This window comes from Apteryx rowi, unplaced genomic scaffold (assembly GCF_003343035.1).
Source record: "Apteryx rowi isolate R43461 unplaced genomic scaffold, aptRow1 scaffold_564, whole genome shotgun sequence".
NCBI classification, from domain to species: domain Eukaryota; kingdom Metazoa; phylum Chordata; class Aves; order Apterygiformes; family Apterygidae; genus Apteryx; species Apteryx rowi.
This window is the reverse complement of record NW_020450832.1, coordinates 141,799-163,737: the sequence shown is the minus strand read 5'-3', so window position 1 is coordinate 163,737 and position 21,939 is coordinate 141,799. Positions and strand designations below refer to the sequence as shown.

General features: G+C 52.9%; 1 protein-coding gene across 2 annotated transcripts in view; it reads left to right on the top strand.

Moving 5' to 3' along the window:
* The window catches only part of BAIAP2 (BAI1 associated protein 2), a 41,867-nt gene that overhangs the window by 9,013 nt on the left and 10,915 nt on the right, over nt 1-21,939 (top strand). For both annotated transcript variants that reach the window (XM_026082006.1, XM_026082005.1), the window contains exons 3-5: nt 9,011-9,072; nt 9,701-9,772; nt 10,209-10,346. In XM_026082006.1, coding sequence (XP_025937791.1) covers nt 9,011-9,072; nt 9,701-9,772; nt 10,209-10,346 — 272 coding nt within the window. The remainder of the gene's footprint in view (nt 1-9,010; nt 9,073-9,700; nt 9,773-10,208; nt 10,347-21,939) is intronic.

Sequence of the window (21,939 nt, the reverse complement as noted above, 5' to 3'; positions counted from 1 at the left end):
CGCAGCTAGAGGCAACCGGGCACCAGTTGCCTGCTGCCAAGTCCCTGCTTGCAAAGCTTTTGGCTGTCAGAAATGCGAAAGCCATCGGACACCACGGTATCGCTACCATTCAAAAGCATCTGCCRCTTGCAAACCTGGCATTAGTGTAACGTGGTCTCCTTAACCTTAGTGTGAAGGAATCCGTAGGAAATGGCCTGGCTAAACAAAGGTGCGGGAATAAGCAAAGAGCTTTTAAGAGCTAATGGCTGCCTCAGGGATTCTTCTCTGCCCGTGTTGCCTTTCCACAGTCCTTAAACTTTCCGGTTAGGAACTGGCGTTCTGTTATGAGTAGCTTTGTTTTCACAAGCCTGTATTGGGGAAAGTAACAGTGGCATGTTGTTAAGTGAGCATCTGCTAAGAGCACAGTGTCTAGCTGTAGTTTCCAACACTTAGCAATAGGTGTTTAACGTTTTTTGTCTCACCTTCAATAGAAAAATCTTTAAGGAGGTTGCCTACCTGTTAGAGCTCCCAAGCGTGTCTTACTGAACCTGAGTCTGAGCTCAGCTCCTGCAGGGTTGCCCTATTCCTTTGCAAGGGAAAGAGTGGCCACATACAAACCAACAAGTGAGTTGCATTCGGGAGCTGTTTTCTGCACTCCAATTAGCAATGCTGATGAGCTTGGCAAATTTTAGAAAGGGGCACATCTTCCTCTGCCCAGAAGAGAAGGACAAAACGAGCAGGTAGGTGGCATTTTAAATCTTGTTTCATCTTCTGAACATCTGCTGTTGTAAGAGAAGATGAGAGAATTCAAAGAGTATCCAACGAAAATGCTTTGGGAAGAAGAGAAAGCGAGCAGGCGTGACTGCAGCCGGGCTCGGTGTGGAAGGGAGGGTCGGAGGAACCAGCCCAAGCCCAAGGTGAACAGTGCCAGAAAGGGCTGGTTTGTGTGTGCGGTTGCATAGCTGGTCCCGCCTCGCCTGCTGGCTCCTGTGACCTTTTTCAGCGCTATTGTTTGGCCAGATATATTTTAATACTCCCTGTGGATGCTCTGGGGGGGGGGGTGTGCAGAGAGTCCTGCAGGTTACCGGTGTTTAAAAAGACAGCCAGCTTGCAAAGCGTCTCTGAAGACCTGCTCGCTGGAGCACACCGCCCTTGAAATGCCCGGGGAGGGCGAGGGCTTGGTTTCTCCCCGCCTGCCCGTCAGCCTTCCCTCTGCGGCCGCGTCGCAGAGGTGACGGCGTGGTGCCACGCGGGAACGCCTGCGGCACCGGCTATCGCGGCACTCCTGCAGCTTTCCTGCTCCGCAAATTATTCCTGGCGTTTTAACTGCAAACGGCACTTCCAGTTGGCACGGCCCTTCCCAAAACGAGCTGGGCGTTTGCTGCGATGAAGCCGTTCCCTGCTCTATGGCAAACCGCCTCCAGTCCAAGGAAGAAGGCAGGCGGCTGCGGGGTGAGGCTGTGCTTGCCCAACCCTCCGAGGGAGGCACCGCTGGGCCAGGGTCTGTCCTCTGGCAGCACGGGGTGCCGGCAGCTGTCACGATGTACAAGCCGGCTTTGTCGTTTTGCCAGGTTTGGGCACCGGAGGCAAATGCTTCCCTGCCTGGGACTGCTGGTGCTCGAGCTTGAGAGGCTTGTGCAAGGTCTTGCTGGGCGACTCGAGGCAGAGGTCTGCGTGGCGACGTCCCCCCTGCGCCCACTAACTAGTGCTTTACCCCGAACATAGTAACAGCCTCACCCCCGTGGAAGCTGCCAAAATAATTGGGCATTAGGGACCTGCTGGCGGATGTGCCGAGGAGCGCACGCGTTCGGAGGGGGCGGCTGCCGGGCGGCGCGGGTCAGACCCGCTTCCTTACCCGTCCCTAGCAAAAGTGTCGGTCCTAACTGCTCAGCCTAAAAGAGCTGATGGCTGAAAGCGTGTCACCAAACTTGAGTCAGGGTGTTCTGGAAAAGCTTTTATTTTGTTCTTTCCCTGTCTTGATACAACAACAAAAAAAAAACTTAAGCTTTGCCAAGATGGGTCGAAACGGAGGCTGGAAGCAGAAGTGATCATTATAATGTTGAAGAGCTGCTAATATAACAGCAGCAAATGCTGCATGAATCTTTTAGGCTATGATAAACCTTTTTGAAGAGGTAATAGATGAATCAGTGAAGAGAAGCTGATTGTTGTCCCATACTCATATCCTTCCCACTCCAAATGCACGAATCTTCCTCTAACTTGTCTTGCAATTTAGTATTAGTGCTGCTGCAGGCAGGTCCTGGAGCCTTCTCGTCCGAATAAGGCGTTCAGCTGTGAAGTGCTCTTCCTCAGCAGCTCGCGAGCTTGTCTGTGGYGTGTGCTGCATCTTGGGAACTTGCAGCAAGATACTAATATTAGCGAAGAACTAAGATTGCAGTTTTCAGTAGCATGCGTCTGTCTTAAATGACAGGGCTCAATCAGCTCCTTAACAAGTGACAGCTACGTGTGACTGGAGCTGCTGTCAGAGGRCTGCATGTGCCAAGGAGACTTCGGGAAGCAGCTGCACATCAGCTTTGCAGAGTTGGAGCTCTGACCTCAGGAGCTAAAGGGGTGCGAGCTAACCTTGTTGCCTCTCACTGTGGTAATTAATGTAGCTGGTGGAAAATGAGCCCCCYGGAAGGTGTGGGACCTGGCAGCAGCCGGCACCGTAAGGGAGACGCACAACCACTTGGGTGAGAGTCTCCTTCCACCGAGTTCACGGGAGGAAGATTCACCCTGAAGCAATACCTGCTTGCAACGTGCTCAGGGTTGATGCTCTTTCTCTTTTGCTCCCCAATGTAAGTAACGGTGCAATCCTGTCCAGCAATCGCCTTTGCTCAGCAAGGTCTGAAACGATGGCCTGGCACCAGCAGCCTCCTGGGCTCRTCCTACCCCTCCAGGAGCCAGATGCTTTTCAAGAAGGACCCTCCTGGCTCAGAGGTGTCTTCTGCCCCAGTTTGAATGCACTTACTCAGCATCGGAGGGTTTAGCTAACAGCATTTAACCARCCTTTGAAAAGCAGATATTTTTTCCTTCCGGACTTAGCAGGCAGCCACTCAAATGATTTGCCCTATTACTGTCTGTTGCTCTTTCTCATTAATGAGCTAATATTCCTTTTCTGTTTGCTTAGTTACTTCCCTTGACAGTGCTGTAGCTTTCCCCAGTCTCCGTTAGCAAAGCAAGGGAGATGCCGGTGCAACGGGGACGAGCGCAGGGCTTTTGAGCTGGGCCCCCTGCACTCCTTGTCTCATCATATCTTTTTAAGCCTCTCCATTTGGGAGCCGGATCTCTAGAGCAAGTGATCTTCACCGAGAGCGATGCTGCCGATGCTGTTATCGTCAGTACTGAAGCAGTAATAAGTGATGCTGGCAAGGACGCGATGCTCTCCGCTCTTTCAAAGCTTTCTTGCAGTTGGATGCTCTCCCCTGCTGCTGGGGTGCTCCCACTTGGGCTGCGTTGGTACCGGTTTGATCCGCTGGCACGGACAGCAGCAGCGCTGGCCCCTGGGGTGAAGCAAGCGGCGGCCGGGGAGCACCTCCCTCGCTTCGGCYGTGCCACGCCGCCCTTGTGAGACCRGCCGGGCTGCTTCGGCTTTTCCGCGAGTGTCAGCAAGTTCTGGTACCGTCTCYGAGCGGTTTGGCTCGGATGCATTGTTTGTTATTTTTAATGAAAATACTCTGTAGCCTCCCTCAGAAAAGGTCCTTAGGCTCTGAAATCTCAAGGCGAAGCATGGCGGGCCGGGTTCCCGTTGCTCTGCCTTCGGGAAGGGCAGCTGGCTCCGGCTCCGGCTCCCCGATAGCGATCTTGGTGATGTGGAACAACCTGTTTTGCTGTTTCTGCCTGGGTGTGGTAGGGAAGGGCCCACAATAGCCCCTATAGTTCTCCGAGAACGATACTGTGAGTCAGGCAGATTTAAATAGCAGCTCCAGTTTGCTTTGTAACCTTCTTGCCTGTTTATATTTTTTGCAGCTGTGACGGAGCAGCCTGCAGCAAGGTGTGCTCTGAGCCTGGCACGGGCAGGCGAAGCCCTTGAGCTGCGATCCTGTCCCTCCCCGTCCTTTTTGTCCCCGTGGCCTTAGGTGAAACACTTAACCTTGGCTTTCTTGACGTACCGAATGTGCATTTTCAGGGTAGGGCCAGTGTGGCTCAATATATATATAAACATACTGTGTGATTCAAGTTCTTTCTCCATTCTCTGGCTTGCTGCACAGCGGTCATCGTTAGTGTTTAAGGTACAGGTATCCCTTTGGCACGATGCAAATCCCGTGGTGTGGGAGGCAGCTCGGAGTGGAGCAACTCYGTGGGGCCGGTGTCGAGCCGGGCCGTGGTCCAGGCACCCAGGCTCTCCCGCCGCCGAGGCATGCGATCGCCTTRCCTCGCCGGGCAGGCAGGGAGGGTTGCAATAGCCAGCACCAGCGCAATGGTGCCGGCCCTGTTCTCAGCCAGTTCTCTAAATATTTAGGCTCTCAAATTACCATGCTACCTTCTCGTCACCATTTAACTTCTTCCCTGCTGCCGGGCTGTGTTAATCTAAGCAGTTTCAGGGTCAAGTGTCTGTTAATGTCTAACATGGTCTGCAGCTTTTTTACAGGGTGAGGTGGCTGGTGTGAAGGTGTCAGGGTGCCAGCGATGCTGAGAAGCTTGCAGGCAGATTCACGCGGCATGACTGCTGCTTGCGGGGGTCGGTTTAAATCCTGCCGCTGCCCTGTGCGGGCTCCCAGCTACGGAGGGCACCATGGAAATCCTGGAGCTGATTTCTTTGGATCTGGCTGGCCTGCTTCAGCATGGGGAGGAACTTCYGAGAAACCTCTTCCTCCTGCACAGCCCAGCCCCGGGCAGGCATCCAGCCGCTTGCCCACGCTGGAGCGCAGCTGCAGCTCCGAGCTCGCCTTGAGCTGCTCTTGGAGGTGAGCTGCCCGTGCTGTACGTCTCTAGCGCAGGGTGCCCAGCCGGCTGCAGCGTGGGGACGAGCTGCACAGCTGCGAGTGATGGTTTCACGTTGCTCTGTGCTCCCCGAGGAGGTCCGTCGGGTGGGACGGTGGCTGTCCCTGCCCAGCAGCTCTGGCCCTCGTGGCTGAAGCCAGCGTGGGCTGGAGGGATCTCGCCATCACGTCCGGCACCACGCGGTGCAGGTAACAGCGCTTGAGGTGCTGGGACTCCCTTGCATCGGTCCTGCAGACCRCAGCGTTTCCCAACACCAAGTACTGACCCCTCCAGCAATTCCCGCTCCCCAGGAGGGGCTGGGAGTGCTTGCTGCGTCCTCAGCCCTGCCCAGCCTCGGCCTCCGGAGCGGAAACGCTGCGGAGCAGCTCAGGGCCGGCGAGCGAGACCACAGCAGAAGCAAGAGGAGCAGACAAAAGAGCAGCGTGAAGGAGTCGGGTCCCTCTCGGGCACGACGAGGAGGTGCCCGTGCATGACGCGTCCGCTGCGGGAAGGACGCTGCCGGCCGCGCACTCCGGCCCGGCGCTGGGGCAGGAAGCGCCTGGCTGAACGGCTTGAAAGACGCAGCGCGTTGAGCCGCGAGACGGAGCACAATGGAGGCGAGCGAGACGCGGTGGCCGCCCGCYGGGACGCAGGAAGGAAGGAAGGAAGCGTCCCCTCGCCCAGCCTGGAGGAAGCCAGATCCCGGAGCAGCCTCCCACGGCCGGTGCGCGGATCTGCCCGCGTCTCGGGTGGGAAAGGCTCTGCGCCGCCGCTGCGCTCCCGCTGTGATGTGGGCTTGGTTTCGGCTCGCGCCGGAACTCCCGCGCTCTCGCTGCGATGACAGCCGAAGGGGCCGGTGGCGGAGAAGCAAGTGTGAAGAAAAACAGATGGGTATCGCCGTCATCGGGGCGTGCTGCGCACCTCCCCTGCGAAGGGCCGGGGTTGCCCTGGGGCTTGATTTGGGAACGCGTGTGCGTTGCTCCGGGAGCGCTGGCCCCTGCTCTCCTGGTGTGTTCGTAGCTCAGTGTCGGTGGCCAGAAAGTCCTGCCAGCCCTGGCGCTGAACTGACTTTTCCTGTGGTGCTGGACGCGTTACTTAATCAGCTGTGGTTTCCACTTCAGTAAAGCTGGAAGGAGAAGGGAGAGGAGGTGGTGTGAGCTTTGGGAACAACAATGGAAAAGCCACCCTTGCTTCGGAATACTCCTCAAAAAGAAATCGCAGCCAAGCTGTGGCATTACATCACTCATCTTGCCCTCCTTGTAGTGGGAATTCGTGCACTTCCCCTGATTTAGCTTTCACAGCTCAACCAGAGAGCAATTTCCTGGAGGTCTTGTAGTGGTAACCTTTTGCCCAGACCTTCCCATTCATGCATGAAGCTATTCATCAAAGATTCGCGTAATTGCCGCAGCCGACTGCCAGCCCCACATGAGCGCTACGGGCTGCTTAGCTTTATTCAGCACCTTGCGAAGCAGCTGTAAAAGTTAACTGTGCATCTCCGCTCCTTCGCTGGCAGCGGAAACGTCGGTGCGCAGAGCAGCGGGGCCGAAGCCGCTGCCGTCGCCTGGTCACCTTGTCGCTTTGCAGAGGCGCTTTGTGTGTCGCCGCCCTTTCGCGGGGACTAGTCGAGGCGTGGGAGAACAGCGGCTCCTTTCTCCTCTGCCCCGGTGCCAGGCCCCGGCTGGCTYGGTGCCCGTGTCTGCCTTTTGTTTTCAAATACAGGTTTTCCACCTTTCAAAGACCCGGCTCTATTCTTGCATTGAGCCCTCTGCGGAGGGGTTGGTGCCTGCCAGCTGTCCGGCAAAGAACAAAAAGGAGCAGATTTTAATGTTTGCAGAAGGGCTTTGGGACACTCTGCGCGGGTGCAAAGTACGCTTTGCTTCAGCTACCAGAGCAAAGAAACGCTGGGCCAAGTCGTTCCTGACAGGCGGTGGTGTTGACACGGCAGGGCACAGCGCATGCAGCACGTGGCCCTCGGCTCGGCGCCCCGGGACTGCCTGGTCCTGCCGGCCGGGGAGGCTGAGCCTGGCCCAGCATAAACCTCCTGTTCTCCCACCTAATGTGGGGTTTCTCTTGCACCGGTAAGAAGCTGGTTCTGCTCATCCTATTGGTATTGTTGCCAGGTTTTGAATCCAAATATAGAGGATGCAGTTGTTCTTTCCCTTGGGGTAGACCTGTCCTCCAAGGAGGACTTGCTTGCCTTTTCCTTCACTCTCTAAATGCACCAAAATTGCGGCATTGGCTGGTAGGGCAGGATGGAGCAGAAGTGGCCAGTCCCGTGTGAAAGCAGGTCTGCGCTCGGCGGTCCTGAGGCTCTCGGTGGCAGGGCCGCCTGCGATTCCCCCACGCAGCAGGCTGCAGCGCTGCTGAAACCCTGCTCCTGTCTGAGCCTGCGCGCTGCAGCCGGGGAGGCACGGCCGGGCGCCGCTTATACCGCAGAGCGCAGCGGGCGAGAGCAGCAAGGGCTCCCTGCAAGAGGAGGAGGAGGAGGAGGATGGCAAGGCCCCGTTAAGCAGCAAGGAAGCTTCCAAGTGGCAGCAGGGAGCTGGCGGAGGCTGCGAGCGCCTGGGAAGGGGGAGCCGGCGCYGCAGGAGCAAGCGGCTGAGCCGGGATTGGGGCTGTCGCTGGCTACTCTTCCTAGAGCCATCGAATTAGCGCTTGGGCTCTTCCCTGGCGGTAGCTGCCACCTGTGAGCAACCTCTCGTGCACATTGCACGATCTTCCCTCGTGCCCTGTGGTCCTGGGATGTTCCCTGTTCCCCGGCATTTCCCTCCCGAACGCTGCCCCACTCCCTGCCATCCCTGCAGGTATTTCGGAGGTATCCGCGCACCGCTGGCCGCAGTGCCGAGGCTGTGCAGGCTGGCGGCCTTGTGGGTCCTGAGGCAAGAATAGCTGGGACATAGCGTTTTTCAGTTTGCAAATAACTCTCAGCGTAGGCTGAAAACTTCCTGCAACGTTAGAGCCTGCTGTGCTGGAAGTTGGATCTTCCCAACCTGGCCTTTGCAAATCGCTGATGGAGCTCGGCTCTCCCTGAAAGCTTGCGCTAGCCAGCAACGTTGCTTACAGTGAAGCAGCGGCACTGGCTCATCTCCTAAAAAACACTCCTGCAGCTCCCGTGTGCTTTGGTGTCTGGCTCCAGCTTCATTATGGCTTTTGCTGAGGTAAGCTGCTGCCCCTGGTTTCCAGGAAGGGCAAAGCATGCGTGTGACTTAATGCATTTTAAATTWAAAAAAAAAAAAAGAGTCGGTTTGGATCCATCTGTCGTGGACAGCCTTTTCTCCCATGGACTGCAATCCGGGCTCTGCCGGGAACTGCCCAGCGCAGGTGACCTGTGGTTTGTTCATTAGCAGCTCGCATGCTCGAGAGCTCGTCCCCGCCGGCACGGGGCTRTCCGTGCGCGTGGCGCTCGTTCCCAGGCCAGCTCTGCACACGCACAATTCATCCATGAAGGTTAAACGGTTCTGGTTTGTTTTTGAGGCAAATACTGAGCCCAGGACTTAGCTTTGTTTGCAGCTTCGTGGCCTGGGTTCAGTCCCGGGGTAAGTCCATCCACTGCCATTTTCCTGGAGGAGGAAGGTCTTGGTTATTAGTGCAGCATCTCCTAAGCGCGTCCCCTTGCTCGCTCCCTTCAAACGCCGGACTCTGAATCCGGTTGCAGTGAGGTGTCCTGCTTGTTTCTGTGCTCTGCGGCTCCTTCGCTCTTGCATCCATGTGGTCAGATGAAGAAGCCACCTGGGCAGAGTGGCGTTGGTGGCCAGCAGGCTGGCGGCTGCAGAGCTGGTGGTAGCCAATGTGACCAGCTGGCACGATGGGTTGGAGGCTGGGCCGGGTCACCAGGCACTGGTCACGCTGCTGCTTTTCTTTTCCTCCTTATGCTACATAAGAGGCAGTGCATAGATATCCAAGTGTCTTAAATAAACCCACACGCTTATAGCTTGACAAAAATGGGCACTGAGATGGGCGCTTCATGGACTTGCGGAGCATTGTGCCGTCCCGCAGGTCTGGCTGCCTGTCTCTCCGTCCCTAGGTGCCGGGGATCCAGCTGTTCCCAGCTGTGGGGGGTCTGCAGAGAGCTCTGGGTCTCAAACTGCCGTCCTGTGTCTTGTCTTTCCAGGAGACGTTCTCTTCCAGATGGCAGAAGTCCACAGGCAGATCCAGAATCAGCTAGAAGAGATGGTGAGTGCCCGCAGCTCCCCGGCGAGCGTGGCCTTGGCCGCTGTGGGCGTTCTCAGCGTGAGCGGGAAGTGCTGTCCTGCAGTTGCCACACTCGTAGCTCAGAGCAGAAACCGCTCTTCAGCCCTGGCTGAACAAAACTGCCCTTCGTTTTCCTTTGAGCCTCCGAACTGGATCCCAGGGAGGGGCGAATGCCACCTCTGCTCGGGAGCAGGTGTCTGTCCTTGCTCAGAGCCACTTCACATCAAAGCAAAGCTGCTGGTGTTGCAACTGAGCAAAATGGTTTTCAATGTCTTAACCAGATCAAATCAGCCTCTCTGAGCTGGACTTGCTGGGCTGCAAAGGGTCTGGTCTGTTTGTTCATCCACTTCTGTCCTGCTGGGTGTCTCTCTCTGAGCGTCCATCTGTCTCTCGCTGCCATCAGCTTCTCTCCTTTCATGCGTTCAGACAATCTCTCACCTGCCGTAGCCCAGCCGGTTGGCCACCCTCGTGTTACCTGCTGCTCTCTGCGCTACCTGTCTGTCTTCCTTCCTGCTTTCCGCGTCTGCTCTCCCGGGTGCCCTTCGGTGCCCCTCGTGCTGGGGTTTGGCAGTCGTTGCGAAGGGAATGTGTATTTTCTTTTTGTTTCCAGCTGAAGTCCTTCCACAACGAGCTGCTCACGCAGCTGGAGCAGAAGGTAGAACTGGACTCCAGGTACTTAAGTGTAAGTAAGCTACAGACCTGAGTAATGGAAACAGTGAAAGGGTTTGCTAAGGCCATCTCTGCTTCTCCCTTCCCTCCTTCCCAGTCCTTCCTCCTTTCCCTGCTCCCCCAGGCTTCCCGGTCAGGGGTAGCCCGTTGTACCTGCACTGGAAGCAGGTAGCGGTAGCACTGGAGATGGGTACTGCAGCCACCAAACGTGTCACCGCGCACCGCATGGTATTCTGGGCTCGTGTAAACCTGTTAAAGCTGCTGTTTGTGTTTGCTGGGTCACGGGGAGGCTGCTTCTCCCAGAAGATGGCTGCACGTTTGCTGTTAGATGCTAAAACGTGGCCTTAGCATCAGGAGCTGAGGCCGAGACGTTGGCTAGGATGAGAAAGCAAGCTGTGCAGCAGCCCTGGTACGTCACTGTTCACAGCTTTCTCCTCTATCGCACTTAGGCTGCGCTGAAAAAGTACCAGACGGAGCAAAGGAGCAAGGGGGATTCACTAGACAAGTGCCAGGCAGAGCTGAAGAAGCTGCGGAAGAAGAGCCAAGGAAGCAAAAACCCGCAGAAGTATTCCGACAAGGAGCTGCAGGTAGGACACCGGGTGCAAGGAAACGAGCCCCCTTCAAACGTGCAGCACGTAGATAAACCCCTCGTCTTCGTGCAGGCTTTACACCGCTGGCTATAGAGGTGCGGGCCAAATCTTGCAAGCGTTTAGATAACGGCTCAGTGTTTTCTTTTGAAAACTCAGTGCGGTAGCGTTAGGGGAGCGTGGGGCAGCGCGGGAGCTGTGGCTAGGAAGGGGGAGGCAGCCCGCAGCGCGGGGCAGGCTGGGCTCGTGGCCGTGTCTGGCGGAAGGAGCGCGCTCATCCCCGGAGCGGTGCTTTCTGCTCAGCCGGTGGCAGGCGTTGCGCGGGGAGGTGCCTCGGTGACTAACCTTGTTGAATCCACCACAGTTGGCTCTTCTTACTTAATGAATGAACCCAGTAAGATCGTGAATTTCTGTTGTGCCAGATCCATCTCTTCTGGATCATGTTTTGCTCAAATATTTTCCGTGCCTCCTGACTCCGAGTCCCTTCCCCCAGGCTGGCAGGATGGGGAGCACATGCTGGAGGAGGCTTGCGAGTGAATCACTTGAGTGTGATTTCTGATTTCGGCGTACTTGCAAAGCACATGCTGTTTTCTAATCGGGTTCCGATTGCGGCGTCCTGAGGCTGAGGGCCTGGAGCCCTGAGCAGGCGGCTGGCAAGCAGGGCYGCGGGCAGCCCCTGCCTGGGGGTCRTGCTTTACAGCYGGCACATTCCGGCTAGCCATTGCATTAGGATTTCCAGCAGGGAAAAAGTCAGGGCTAAGATCTCRTTGAAGAGTGTCCAGGGCAGAGTTCGGAGCCGGCAGTGCTGATGCGCGGGAAGCATTGGTTGGGGCGCCGGCAGCAGCAGGAACGGAGCCGGGGCTGTGCCGGGGATGTGTCAAGGGATTATGGCGCTCTGGGTTAATGATGTATTCACAGCATGAGTTTGTCTTCTGAAGTCTGTGGCCTTTGATTCAAGCTTCTCCTGGAGCATGTCTGAGCATGACTAGTTTAACAGGTGATTAATGCATCAATCTGTAAACTTGCTCTGGCCTAAAATACTGCTGCTGCTGTATCTAAGGCCGTTGACTGATTACAGCACTGATAGTATGTTATTGAGGAAAAGGGGAAGAATTAATCCCCAAGCCAGAAATTGCATACTCTTGTCTCCAAAGCAAGACATTAGAATATAGATTATATTGGGACTAGAGTCTGTTACTTTAGATGGAATAGGTTGATAACACATCCAAAATGATCCACCTTTTCCTAAGGTGATCTAAACATCTATGGCACTTCACTAGCTGGGACTGTGTACAGAATGGCATTTAAAGTAATCGGCAGATAGTTAGAGTGAAGGTTATGCAGGGGAAGTGACATTTTTAATTGCACTAAAATTTGTGAAATCAGTCATTCTCTTGGTAGTGTGAATCAGAATAATCACTGAAGGAGAAAAACATATCAACAGTCATCTATCAAGGCTCTGAGTGCAACTCCTGTGCTGAACTGGATGCTCTGTATTACACTCATGTTAATTTGCAGCCTTCCAACTCCCGAGACTACTGAAATTGCTTGCACAAGGCATGGTTAATTTGAGCATCTCTGAAAGGTGTTGATTTGGTAGGACTTGGCCCTGCTTACTAGGGCAAAGGCTGGCGCTTTCTTGAAAGCCGAGCAGTTTAAACCACTTTTGAATACTGGCACCTTTGCAAGTCATTGCTCTGAAATATTTGCTGAAAGAGGAAAGACTTGTTAAGCAATGAGCAAAGGCATCTTTCAGTGAGAGGAAACCCAGGTGACTGGTTAGTTATCCCCTTCCCTGCAAAAGCCGCGAGAGGGGCAGAAGAGCAGAATTCCTGCCAGTGCCCCTTGTGTCCTGCCTAAATACCCACAGGGTTACTGCTTCCCCTTTCCCCCCAGCGATCCCCATCACATGCCCAGAGTTAACAGGGATGAATTTTCTCCTCCATTATAGGTTTTATGTAGCTGAGAGGAGTGATGGTTTGATATTCCTGCCATGAAGTGGCAGAGATGGGGGTAGTTCTATTAGCACAGCTTCTTTGGGTAAAGACAGAAAAACAGGATCAGGCTTTCGTTCTCTTAATCTTTCAACAGTAAGTATTTAGGAAGTGCTTATCTCTCTGAAAAAGCCTTATGATGGCTTTTAAGCTTAAAGAGCTATGAAACTACTCAACTGTTAGCAGATCCAAATACAAGGTTGGAATTGCTGAATTCAGTCAAGAGGGTTATTTTTCTTCTGTGCTAGCTAGTATGCTGATATTTCATACTTTGAACAGGAAAAGAAGAGGAAAAAGGTGTTTTGGGCAGCCCTTGATGCTGTTCTTGCCTTTCCCTGGCAGGACATAGGAAAACATGGATTGAGGCTAGTATCAGCAAAAGTGCTAAGTCCCTTCTGCCTTGGAATGCCATAAACTTCCTAAGGATCAAATGGATTCCTTTGGTCAATGTTGGCAAAATCTTAAAGGGAAATCTTAAAATCAAGCCAGCAGCGTCATTCTAGCATCAGGCAACGGGGATTACTTTAAAGGGTGGATTCTCTGTCTTGAGCTAAGTGGGGATGTTGCTGCAAGGAAGGAACCTGGCAATTGGATTAAAAGCTGTTACCTCTAAACCATGCAGTGAAGCGCTTCATGTGGAGGATGGGCTGCATCCTGCTGTTGGCTCTCTTATTTCCAACCATAACGTTTCCAAAAGTCGTCTTTTCTTGTTGCGAAGCCAATGTCAGAAGCAATGCTGCTCAGAGAAGACTGCTCCTCCACTGGGCTCTTTGCTTCCTCCTTGGGCTCAGCTGTGCTGGTGTCCCATGTCTCAAGAGCAACTGGGCTGAGGAAGGAGCCTCTTGCCTGGACTAGTGAAAATGAGAGAACTTGCTGTCAGCACTTCAGTTGGGGTCTGTTAGCAGCTCCAGACTCCCGTCCGAGGAGCTGCTCTTGTTGCACCATGTGGTCTCGCTCCACAAGAATCTTTCTCTCTCAATTTACTTAAAACTGAGAATCACTCGATTCTCAGAAGGGAGTTGCTATGTTTTGTTTCTGTTTTGTTTAACTGGCACAGAACTGTCTTTGTGGCCAACTTGTAAAACCACCAGCCAACAGAGGCCTTTGTGGAGGCTGCTAAAGGCACCTCTTAATGCTTGCAGGAAATTGAAGTCATGCTTCATCGAGCTCGTGTCTGGGGAAAAATGACTGATCAAACAACAATTGGATGGAGCTCTTCTAATGCGGTGTTGCAGATTACTTTGTCTTGTAATGGGAGAAGTTGCTGTTGGCAGAAATATACTGGTAGCTACATAAGTGGATGAGTCTTCAAAAGAAGCAAGATTTTATTGCTTTATTGAATAAAATAACTTAAGTTACTGTAGCACTTTGCAGCCAGGAATCTGATGCTCTGTCATCATCTCTTTTCATATTTAGTGCTACAGGAAGCATAATCACTCCTTTTTGCCTTTTCACTGGTTGTTGAGTGACCACATTTTGTCATTGTCTACAAGTAAAATAGATGCTTGAAATCTGAGCCCCGAGAGAGGGAGTGCTGCCCTTGCTCCAGCCTCTCCGGGAGCTCCAGCATGCATTTGCTCTAACGTGATCTCACTCTGCCAAGGTGAGACAAGTTTTGAGGCTGTTTGGGCTCTGGTTTGCCAGGTGAAAGACGACCACTCTTATCTGCGCCAGGATACCGGCAAGGTTGGCTCAGCCTTCCCAGGCTGTGCTAGATGGATCAGAAAGTCCAGTAAAAGAGCCCAAACCTCATCCTTGCTCTCACCTGAGGCTCTTCTCCTGAATTCAGACTTTTCCCCTTTACCAAGGAGAAATAAATGCTAATATTCAGCAGGCACTGCACATAACTAGTTGTCTCGTGGGTGGTGAGCAGTGGCTTCAGGAACATGGAGGAATCGAAGAGGTCGAGGCTCTCGGATGAGGCAGCTGAGCCCTGGCCACAGCCATTTTGTCAGCAGGCTCCTAGTAAGCTGCACCAGAAACTCGGCAGCGTAGGAGGAGAGCTAATCCGGACGTTGTCTGCAAGTCCCAAGTTATGTTCGCTGTCTCTTGTGCTTGTTTTGTGCTTTAATAGATGAGGAAGGACTTCACAGGATTAAAATAGTTCAGAATTTAAAACACCTTGTGGTTTTCAATAGAAAGAGACTCACGTAATTTAAAAGCAGCACGAAGTGCAATTAGTCTGCAGTAGTGATTTTCCATTTCCAAAGCTTTAGTCTGTCACAGTCAAGACAGGTGCTGTGGTTATGGGTTGTCACTGCTGAATGTCCCAGTAAAGCCAGCTTTTTTCATTCTTCTGGGTCAGTTCAGAAGATCCTTTTTGTTATACCTGAGGAACAAAAGTTTTGATTGGAATGAGACAGTCACTGCCTCAAATCTCTCAACTAAGTTACCTAGTTATTGAGATTTTTCTGGTCTGGGCTGAGAACTAGGAGAATAAACCAATCCTATTCACTTCATGCCTTTTATGAAAAAGAATGAGGACAAATATTAAGATTAAATAAGCATCAAGGAAACTAAACTGCTGTAAATTTCATTAAGTGTTGGTTATGATCAAGCCATCAAATCAAGGTCACAATAGGTTTATGACCTTGATTGAATCAGCAAGTCAACAATGAAGTTATGTTGGTTCATCAGTTTATTAAATCATATTAGTGTTACAGGCAATTGGATTTCTTCATGAAGCTGAGACAAAAAATGTTGCTTGTAATTCATGCTAAATTGCAAGATTGAAACAGGCTAAAAGGCTGTGTCTGACCTGGGCATGCTAGGAAGGTCTGTATGGTCTAGGTGAAGTTGTTTTAGATGTAGCTATGTGGGTAAGCCGTGCTCTGTCCCGGTGTGACAGCTTCCAAATTACTGTGGGTGGAACAAACTGCACCGATCTAAGGTCGCCTTTGACAGCAACCCGGTGAACGTCTGCGCAGCAGGCAGGCTGCAGCCCTTCATGTCTGGTGCAACCAGGCTGGTAGAGAACTTCGGTATAGCTACAGCCAAGGCTTTATCCTCAGAAAGGGTCTTGACGTTGTTGCTGAGGGATGTGGCCATCCGCACAGGGCTTTAGACCCTTGGTCAAAAGAAGACAGCCTGGGTGAACTCTGCCCAGCTGGTCTGGAGAAAGTCAGATCAGAGCGTCTTGCCCACTGCTTCAGTGTGTCCTTCTCAGATCTCACAAGCCCTAGTGACTTCTGCTTCCTTCTACAGAAGCAAACACAGGAGTTTGCTGAGCAGGGGGCGATGGACTTCAGAACTGCTGGTTAAGGAGACATATGGTCGGAGTCTAGCTCCTGCCCAGATGTTAGTGTATTCTGCAATTTGCATGTACATCTGTTCCTATGCGAATGAATATTTTAAGCATTAAATACCGTTGTGCCAAATGGCTTAGAGGTCTTTATAAACTTTTGTAATTGAAACCTCATTTTGATATTCCCATCAGGAGAAATAATTTTAGCTATAGGTCAAGAAATGCTAACTTATAAGGAGTTTGTGCTAACCAGGTTACAAGGGCTTATATAAAAGACAAATAGGGAAGAATTATATAAAAGCTCTGTGGCTCCAAATAATTCTCTCCAGTTTTTTTTTAATGTTTTAAGCTGAGTTAGGTTGTATGTTTCAAAGCATCAAATACAGTCAGCAAGGACAGGGGGGGGAGCACATGCAAAACACTTGGTGGAGGATCCAGGCAGAGATCAACAGGCTGAGTCGCTCTGGTCTCAGATGCTCAGCAGCATCTGACTTTCCATCTTGCCGTGGCCAAATCGGGGCTGGGCGAGGAGCCTCCGCTTGGTACCTATCACCCAACCTTGCGTCCGACTCTGCTGCCTCACCGCTCGCGTCTCGGGGCCTGACCCAAGGGCTCGACCCTTTGAGGGTCCTTTTGCCTCTGCCATTTACGCTGTGATTAGCTGTGACCTCGTGAGCTAGCAAAGTTGGCCTGTTTCTGCAGATGGAGTGGAGGAACCCTGCTCTGGCGTGGATTTCTAGACTTCTCTGCGGTCTCTGTGCTTATAAAAATAAAAAACAAACAAACAAACAAAAAAAAACCACGACACCGAGAGGAGGGGAAGGCCCCCGTGTCGCCTGTTTTGTTTTGTTGCTGTGGGTTTTGGTGTGTTTAGCTGCTGTGGCTAGCTGTCGTGGTCCGCGCCCAAAGGGTGGGCTGTGAACTGACATGCAAAACGCAGTTTTCTGAGACTGGTTCTGCAAATCTATCAGCAGCTGCTACACATGCAAACTCAACTGAGTGAATTTTTTTTTTTTTTTTTTGGATATATAAAATCTTTTAAGCTCCTTTTCTTTTTCTCTGGGTTGAGATGCCTCAAACTTCTCTTCTACAAACTCGATCTCTCAATCCTGTGCGCACCAGTCAGGAGCGGGGCTGATGCGCACTCTCAGCAGTGACTCCTTCTCCATTTAGCACTTAGGTGGGGACTGTAATTTGGGTCTTGCTTTGGAATAAGTCTGTCAGTCTTTACTGCAGATGAGCAGCATGCAGAGCAATCCGCAGTGACGGGAACCACGAGGGGAGCGGGGAAGAGGCGTGTTGGCAGCAGGGTGGCCACAGTGTAATGGAGATGAGACAAAGTGGAGGCTAATGTCCCGTGCAGCCCTGGTGCCGGTATCTAGAAGATCTTCAGCAGCTGGAAGTGTCAGCACCTCATGTAACCCACGTGGGCTCAGGTCTGCGGCGTGGAGCTGACCGCCCGTCGGGAGGGTGTGCCGGGTGCAGGGAAACCGTTCCCGCGGTTGTCCGTGCCTGGCTGATGGAGGATCATGTGGCTTTGTAGAGGGACTGCTTTGTTCTTGCAAAAGATAGTCAAATGTGTTTTGGCCCCTGTGGTGACCCTTCTCCCTTGCAGGAAAGGGTTTACTTTGCTCCTTTATTTGCATTAATACAAGAGAGGGGTTAGGTCATCTCCAGCTCATTTTTGAGCTCTGGTCTCCTCCCTGGCTTTGCTCCTCTGGGAAGAGCATGCCGATATCCCGGGGCTAAAAATAAGGTGATGTTCTGTCTAGCTAAAAAAAATGAAAACATCCCACCCTCTCTCAATCTATAATGCATATTTAAGTGAAGAGGGAGGCTGGCGCCACGGTATTGCTTGGTGCGCAGGATTGTGGAAATATCCCAGTATGAGGTTGGGCACCAGCTCCAGCTCTCAAAACCTCCTCTTCAGCAAAAGAGCTCGTACTTCTGTTCCAGATCCCACCGAGCAGCTTGCTGGATCAGACCCAGAGCTCCCTGCCCCAGCAGGATCGATTCCCAGAATTCACACAAGAGGTGAAAAGACGCATTTGTTTCAACACGGGAGTGCCGTTTCCTCAGGCGTTTGGCACCAACCCGTGTCACCAGTCCCTCGTCACCTCTGGTCTCCTTGCCCTCACCCTCGTGGACTAGGGCAGAAATCCCAGCGCAGGCTCCGGGGCGATGCAGCGGCGCCGTGCTGGGTAACCTGCCCTGGGGCAGCCCGTTGTGTTCACGGGCGTCGGGAGCTGTAGCTCTCGGCTGGTGCCACCGGTGCTAGGCGTGCCGAATGGTGGTCCTCGCGCCCCCGGGATTATCGTCTAGCTCCACGACAAAGCACGTGGCAACACGGGCAGATGTGAGGGAGCAGGGAGAAAGCCAAGCGGCTCCTCGAATCTGGACTCGGGAGCTCTTTCATGCTGGGAACAAATTCTGGAAATGAGGAAGATCTTTCTCCTTGCCCGGAGGTTGATGGGGCTGAGGATCCCCAAACCTGTTGTTTCTTCCACTTTGACTATATTCAAGGATGTGGTTTGAGCATTTTTTTTTCCCCTTGAGAAACTGTTCTACAACTTAAAACCTCTTTCTCTGTTAATCAGCCTAACTCCTTTCTGATTTTTATCCCATTACTATCTAATTATTCCCCCTTTTTGTTCCCTAAATAAATCCTCTCTTTCTCTGTATTTACTCCGTCAGCCTGCCAGTATCTTCAGCTGTCCAGTGCAGCTTGCAGAATCCTTTCCCTTCCTCTGCCTCTTCACAGCCTTTTTCTGGTTGCTCTTTGCTGCTAGTCCCCACTCGTCCCCTCCTGGGCTCAGGGCCCAGCTTTTGGGGCCAGGCACAGCAGCACCCCGGAGCATGGCAGGGTCCCTCCCTGCTGCCGGCGGGAGGCTCCGTGCCTTCGGCTCCGGGGCCGTCGCCTCCTTGGGTGCCGTCTCCTGCTGGAAGTGTGCCTGTCTCGCTCCCTCCTGCAGTGCTACAGGTTTCCTCGTCTCCAAACTTGTTGCCATCCCCACGATGGATTAGCTGGTGACTTCCGAAGCTGAACCTGGCTCACTTCTGCCTGGGTTTGGTTTCCTCGCTGTGCTTAGAGCTGGTCCTTCGCGCAGCCCGCTTTACCAGCACCTGCTCGGATCGCCCATGAAGATGATCTGTAGTGCTGACTTCTGCAGCACCGCTCAATGCCTTGGTGACCAGCATTGCCCTTGGCTTCTGTTCCTAACTAGTTTTCACACTCTTGTCTTGGATAGAACTGCTTGAACTTTTTTCCTTTTCCCCCCTCAAAAAAGGATGTGTGATTATTAAAGGCTTGAGTGAAATCCAGTAATGATGTTGCTGCTTCATCTGCACTAACTATGTCGATCGTAGCATGTGGTTAAGAAGAACTCGGGTCTTAACCCTTAGATGCTTTTTCATCTTTTCATGCCTCTAGTTGTCAGCTTTTGAGTTGCGTTTGGGAAGATGGAGTCAGCCTAAGCACCAGGGCCGCTGCGCGCCCTGGCCTCCGCACGGCAGCGGTGACAGCGGCTGTGCAAGCTGGGGAGCTTGCGGTGTGCTTTCCTCCTTTCTCATGTTTTCTCATTCCTAATCTAATGTCTGACCGGTTGGGGTGGCTTGGTCTGCCCCGTATGAACGGAGCGGTTATCCAGCTTTGCTGCCTGCGGCCGATACGACCCAGCTGTGCGTCCCCAGATTAACCACGTCTCTGCTCTGCGCATCTGGAGCCAGTTTGCAGCAGCCAAAAGGAGCTAAACCTCCGGCTGCTGAGCAGCCACGGCCGAGCTGTGTCCGTCTGCCGGGCTCCAGGGCAGCTTCTGTCCCGGGAAGGTGGCCCCATCCCGGGAAGGTGGCCCCATCCCTCGGCCGAGCCACGAGCTCCTCTTTCGGTGACCCTACCTGGAGCCAAGGCAGCATTTTAAAACCGAACCGTTTCCCCACCTGCCTCGGGCTCTGTTAGCGCAGACGAGTGCTGACATTGCTAATTAGGTCAGCTGCTCCCGGTGAATGTGAAGTTGATGCGCTCGGGAGGCGGGGGAGGACAGGGGAGTTATTTGAGGCCTCTCCAACCTAGAAACCCAGAAAAGGTTTCTGGAGCTGCTCCTTGGCCCGGGCTCGGGGTCCCGGCGCTGCTGGGGCCGGCGCGAGCTCCGACCCGGGCTCCATCCCACTGTCTCGTGCAGCGAGCGCCRAAACTTGGGGGGTTTCTCTCCTTTGAACGGAAATTTTATTTAGATGCTTAATGCTTAAAATCTGAATTTGTAACTGACAACCTAAATTAATTCTAAACTTCTCATGTTATGGTAATCATTTAAATTAATTACAAGACACTCGAATGGTGCATTGCTTGTTCCCGAAATCCTCATGGGAATCACAGCCCCAAGCACTCGGAGCCGGGCCGCGACTGGCAGGCGAAATTGGCCCCCGCGAGCTCTGGCTACGGGGGCCGGAGCAGAGGCGCCTGCCTTTCCTCCCCTAGTCCGGTTGTGGGGTCACTGCAAGGCGAGAAGGGAGTTAAAAATGCCGGATTACTACGGATTCCCCCTGCACCCAGGAGGGCATYGAGGGACAAGAAGCAGAGAGCTGCTAGTCCTGCAGTTTGAAGGACATGGTTGCAAGTAACAGTACAGCTTGCTCATAAAAAAAAACAGTGCTTTTCTTGACTTAATATAATAGTGGAGCCTTGCATCATGCTTTGCATAGGGAGGAAAAAAAACCCTATCATCTGGTGTATTTAACATGRTTTTTATTTACACTGTCTTTCTATAAATTATCCAAAATTAAAACTATCTAGTAAACAAGATGTGATGTTCACCATTTTCTAATGTAATAACATGTAAAAATCAAGGATCTGAATAAATCAATGGCACATCATGCATATTTGCATAAAGTATATAAAGCACTGAGAATACTAAATTTAGAGCAAAGGCTCTCCACTTGCAAATCATCATGTCTTAATGGCTGCAGCCAGTTAGAACAAGCCTTTCTTCAGTGAAATAATTAAAAGTACACTTGCAAGACAAGAAGGAAATCAGGGATGTAAATAAGGTTTTAACTTGCTTATTTAAGTCATAATTGAAACTAAATCCGCCATTGCTAAGGTGGAGAAATTTCACCCTGCCTTGCACTGTGGTGCATGGTGTCCTCAGGGCTAGAGCTCCTTCTCGTGCAGCCTCCGTATAACCTGGGAATATTTATCCTATGGGAAAGCTGGATTGCAGGCAGGGTGCAAGGCTGGCCTTGTGTTATTCACCCYGCTAAATTAGCTGGAGAGGGACTCGTTTCACTCCCTACCTCCTGCTTTTTGATGGCCCATTTAGTAAATTAAATGGAATGAGTTTCAAGTGTCGAGGTCCGTGCTTGCTCCCATGTTCCTGCTATTTCAGGTGCTGTCACACTTCCACTTTCCTGGCAAAAGTTGGGAGCCCGGAGTTCAGCAGAGCTTGAGCAGGAGGGGAGGCAGCAGCCCCTCTGCCTCCTCCAGCTCCTCGGCTCTGCTGGGAACACGAGTAAATACAACTTTCCCAGGACTGCGGTTTTGAAAGTGCCCGTGGGGCAGCAGGGACAGYGGAGCTGGAGGCTCGGGCGCCTTGGGGCTCTCCTGGGGTCTGGGGGGTGGCTGTCGTCCCGGGGGCCTCCTTCCCTCCCGGCTTCGGCGGCACCTGCCAGGCTCGGGACATGGGAGACGGCTCCGGGCTTGGTCCTCTGTGCCTGTTCCTGGGGCTAATAATAATCATGTGGAGGCATCGCACTCTGCAGTGCCTCTGTCCTGAGCCCGCTCATCCCAAAAGTTGCTTTTCCCTCTCCATCGGAGCGTGTCCTCCCGCTGCCGCTCGCACAGCGGCTCCCGCATGCATGTGGCCAGGCTGCTGCCACCTGGCCCCGCCGCGGTCCTCACATGCCGGGGGCTCGCGTGCATCGCTGCAGCGCGGGGACGGCGTGGCCACGCGCGGCTCTTCCCGGTCGCCTTCTCCACGTGCCCTCCCTGCCCTCGTGGGGCTCCCCGTCGGCTCTCCCTGCGGCTTCGTTTCGGCATTGTGCGAACGCCTTGGTTATTTCTGCTCCGCCGCCAGCGTTAGCTCAGTTACTTTCACTCGCTCCACTTTCCGAACGCAGGCGTTTGCCTTGAGAAGTGGGGAATCCCGGAATTATTTTTGTTTGGAAAAAATTTCTACTTGAAACGCATTTCTTAGCTGCATATTAGCTTTGGCCCCTTCTCTCCCAGGCCCTTTTCCTTTCTGCCGGGCGCTGTCGGAGCCTGGGGGGAAGCCTGGGAACAAGCCAGCCCATGGGGAGGGGGGGATATCCCTGTGTCCGTCCGTGTCCCGAGCTTTCTGCAGCTGTCTGCTCTCCAGGGAGG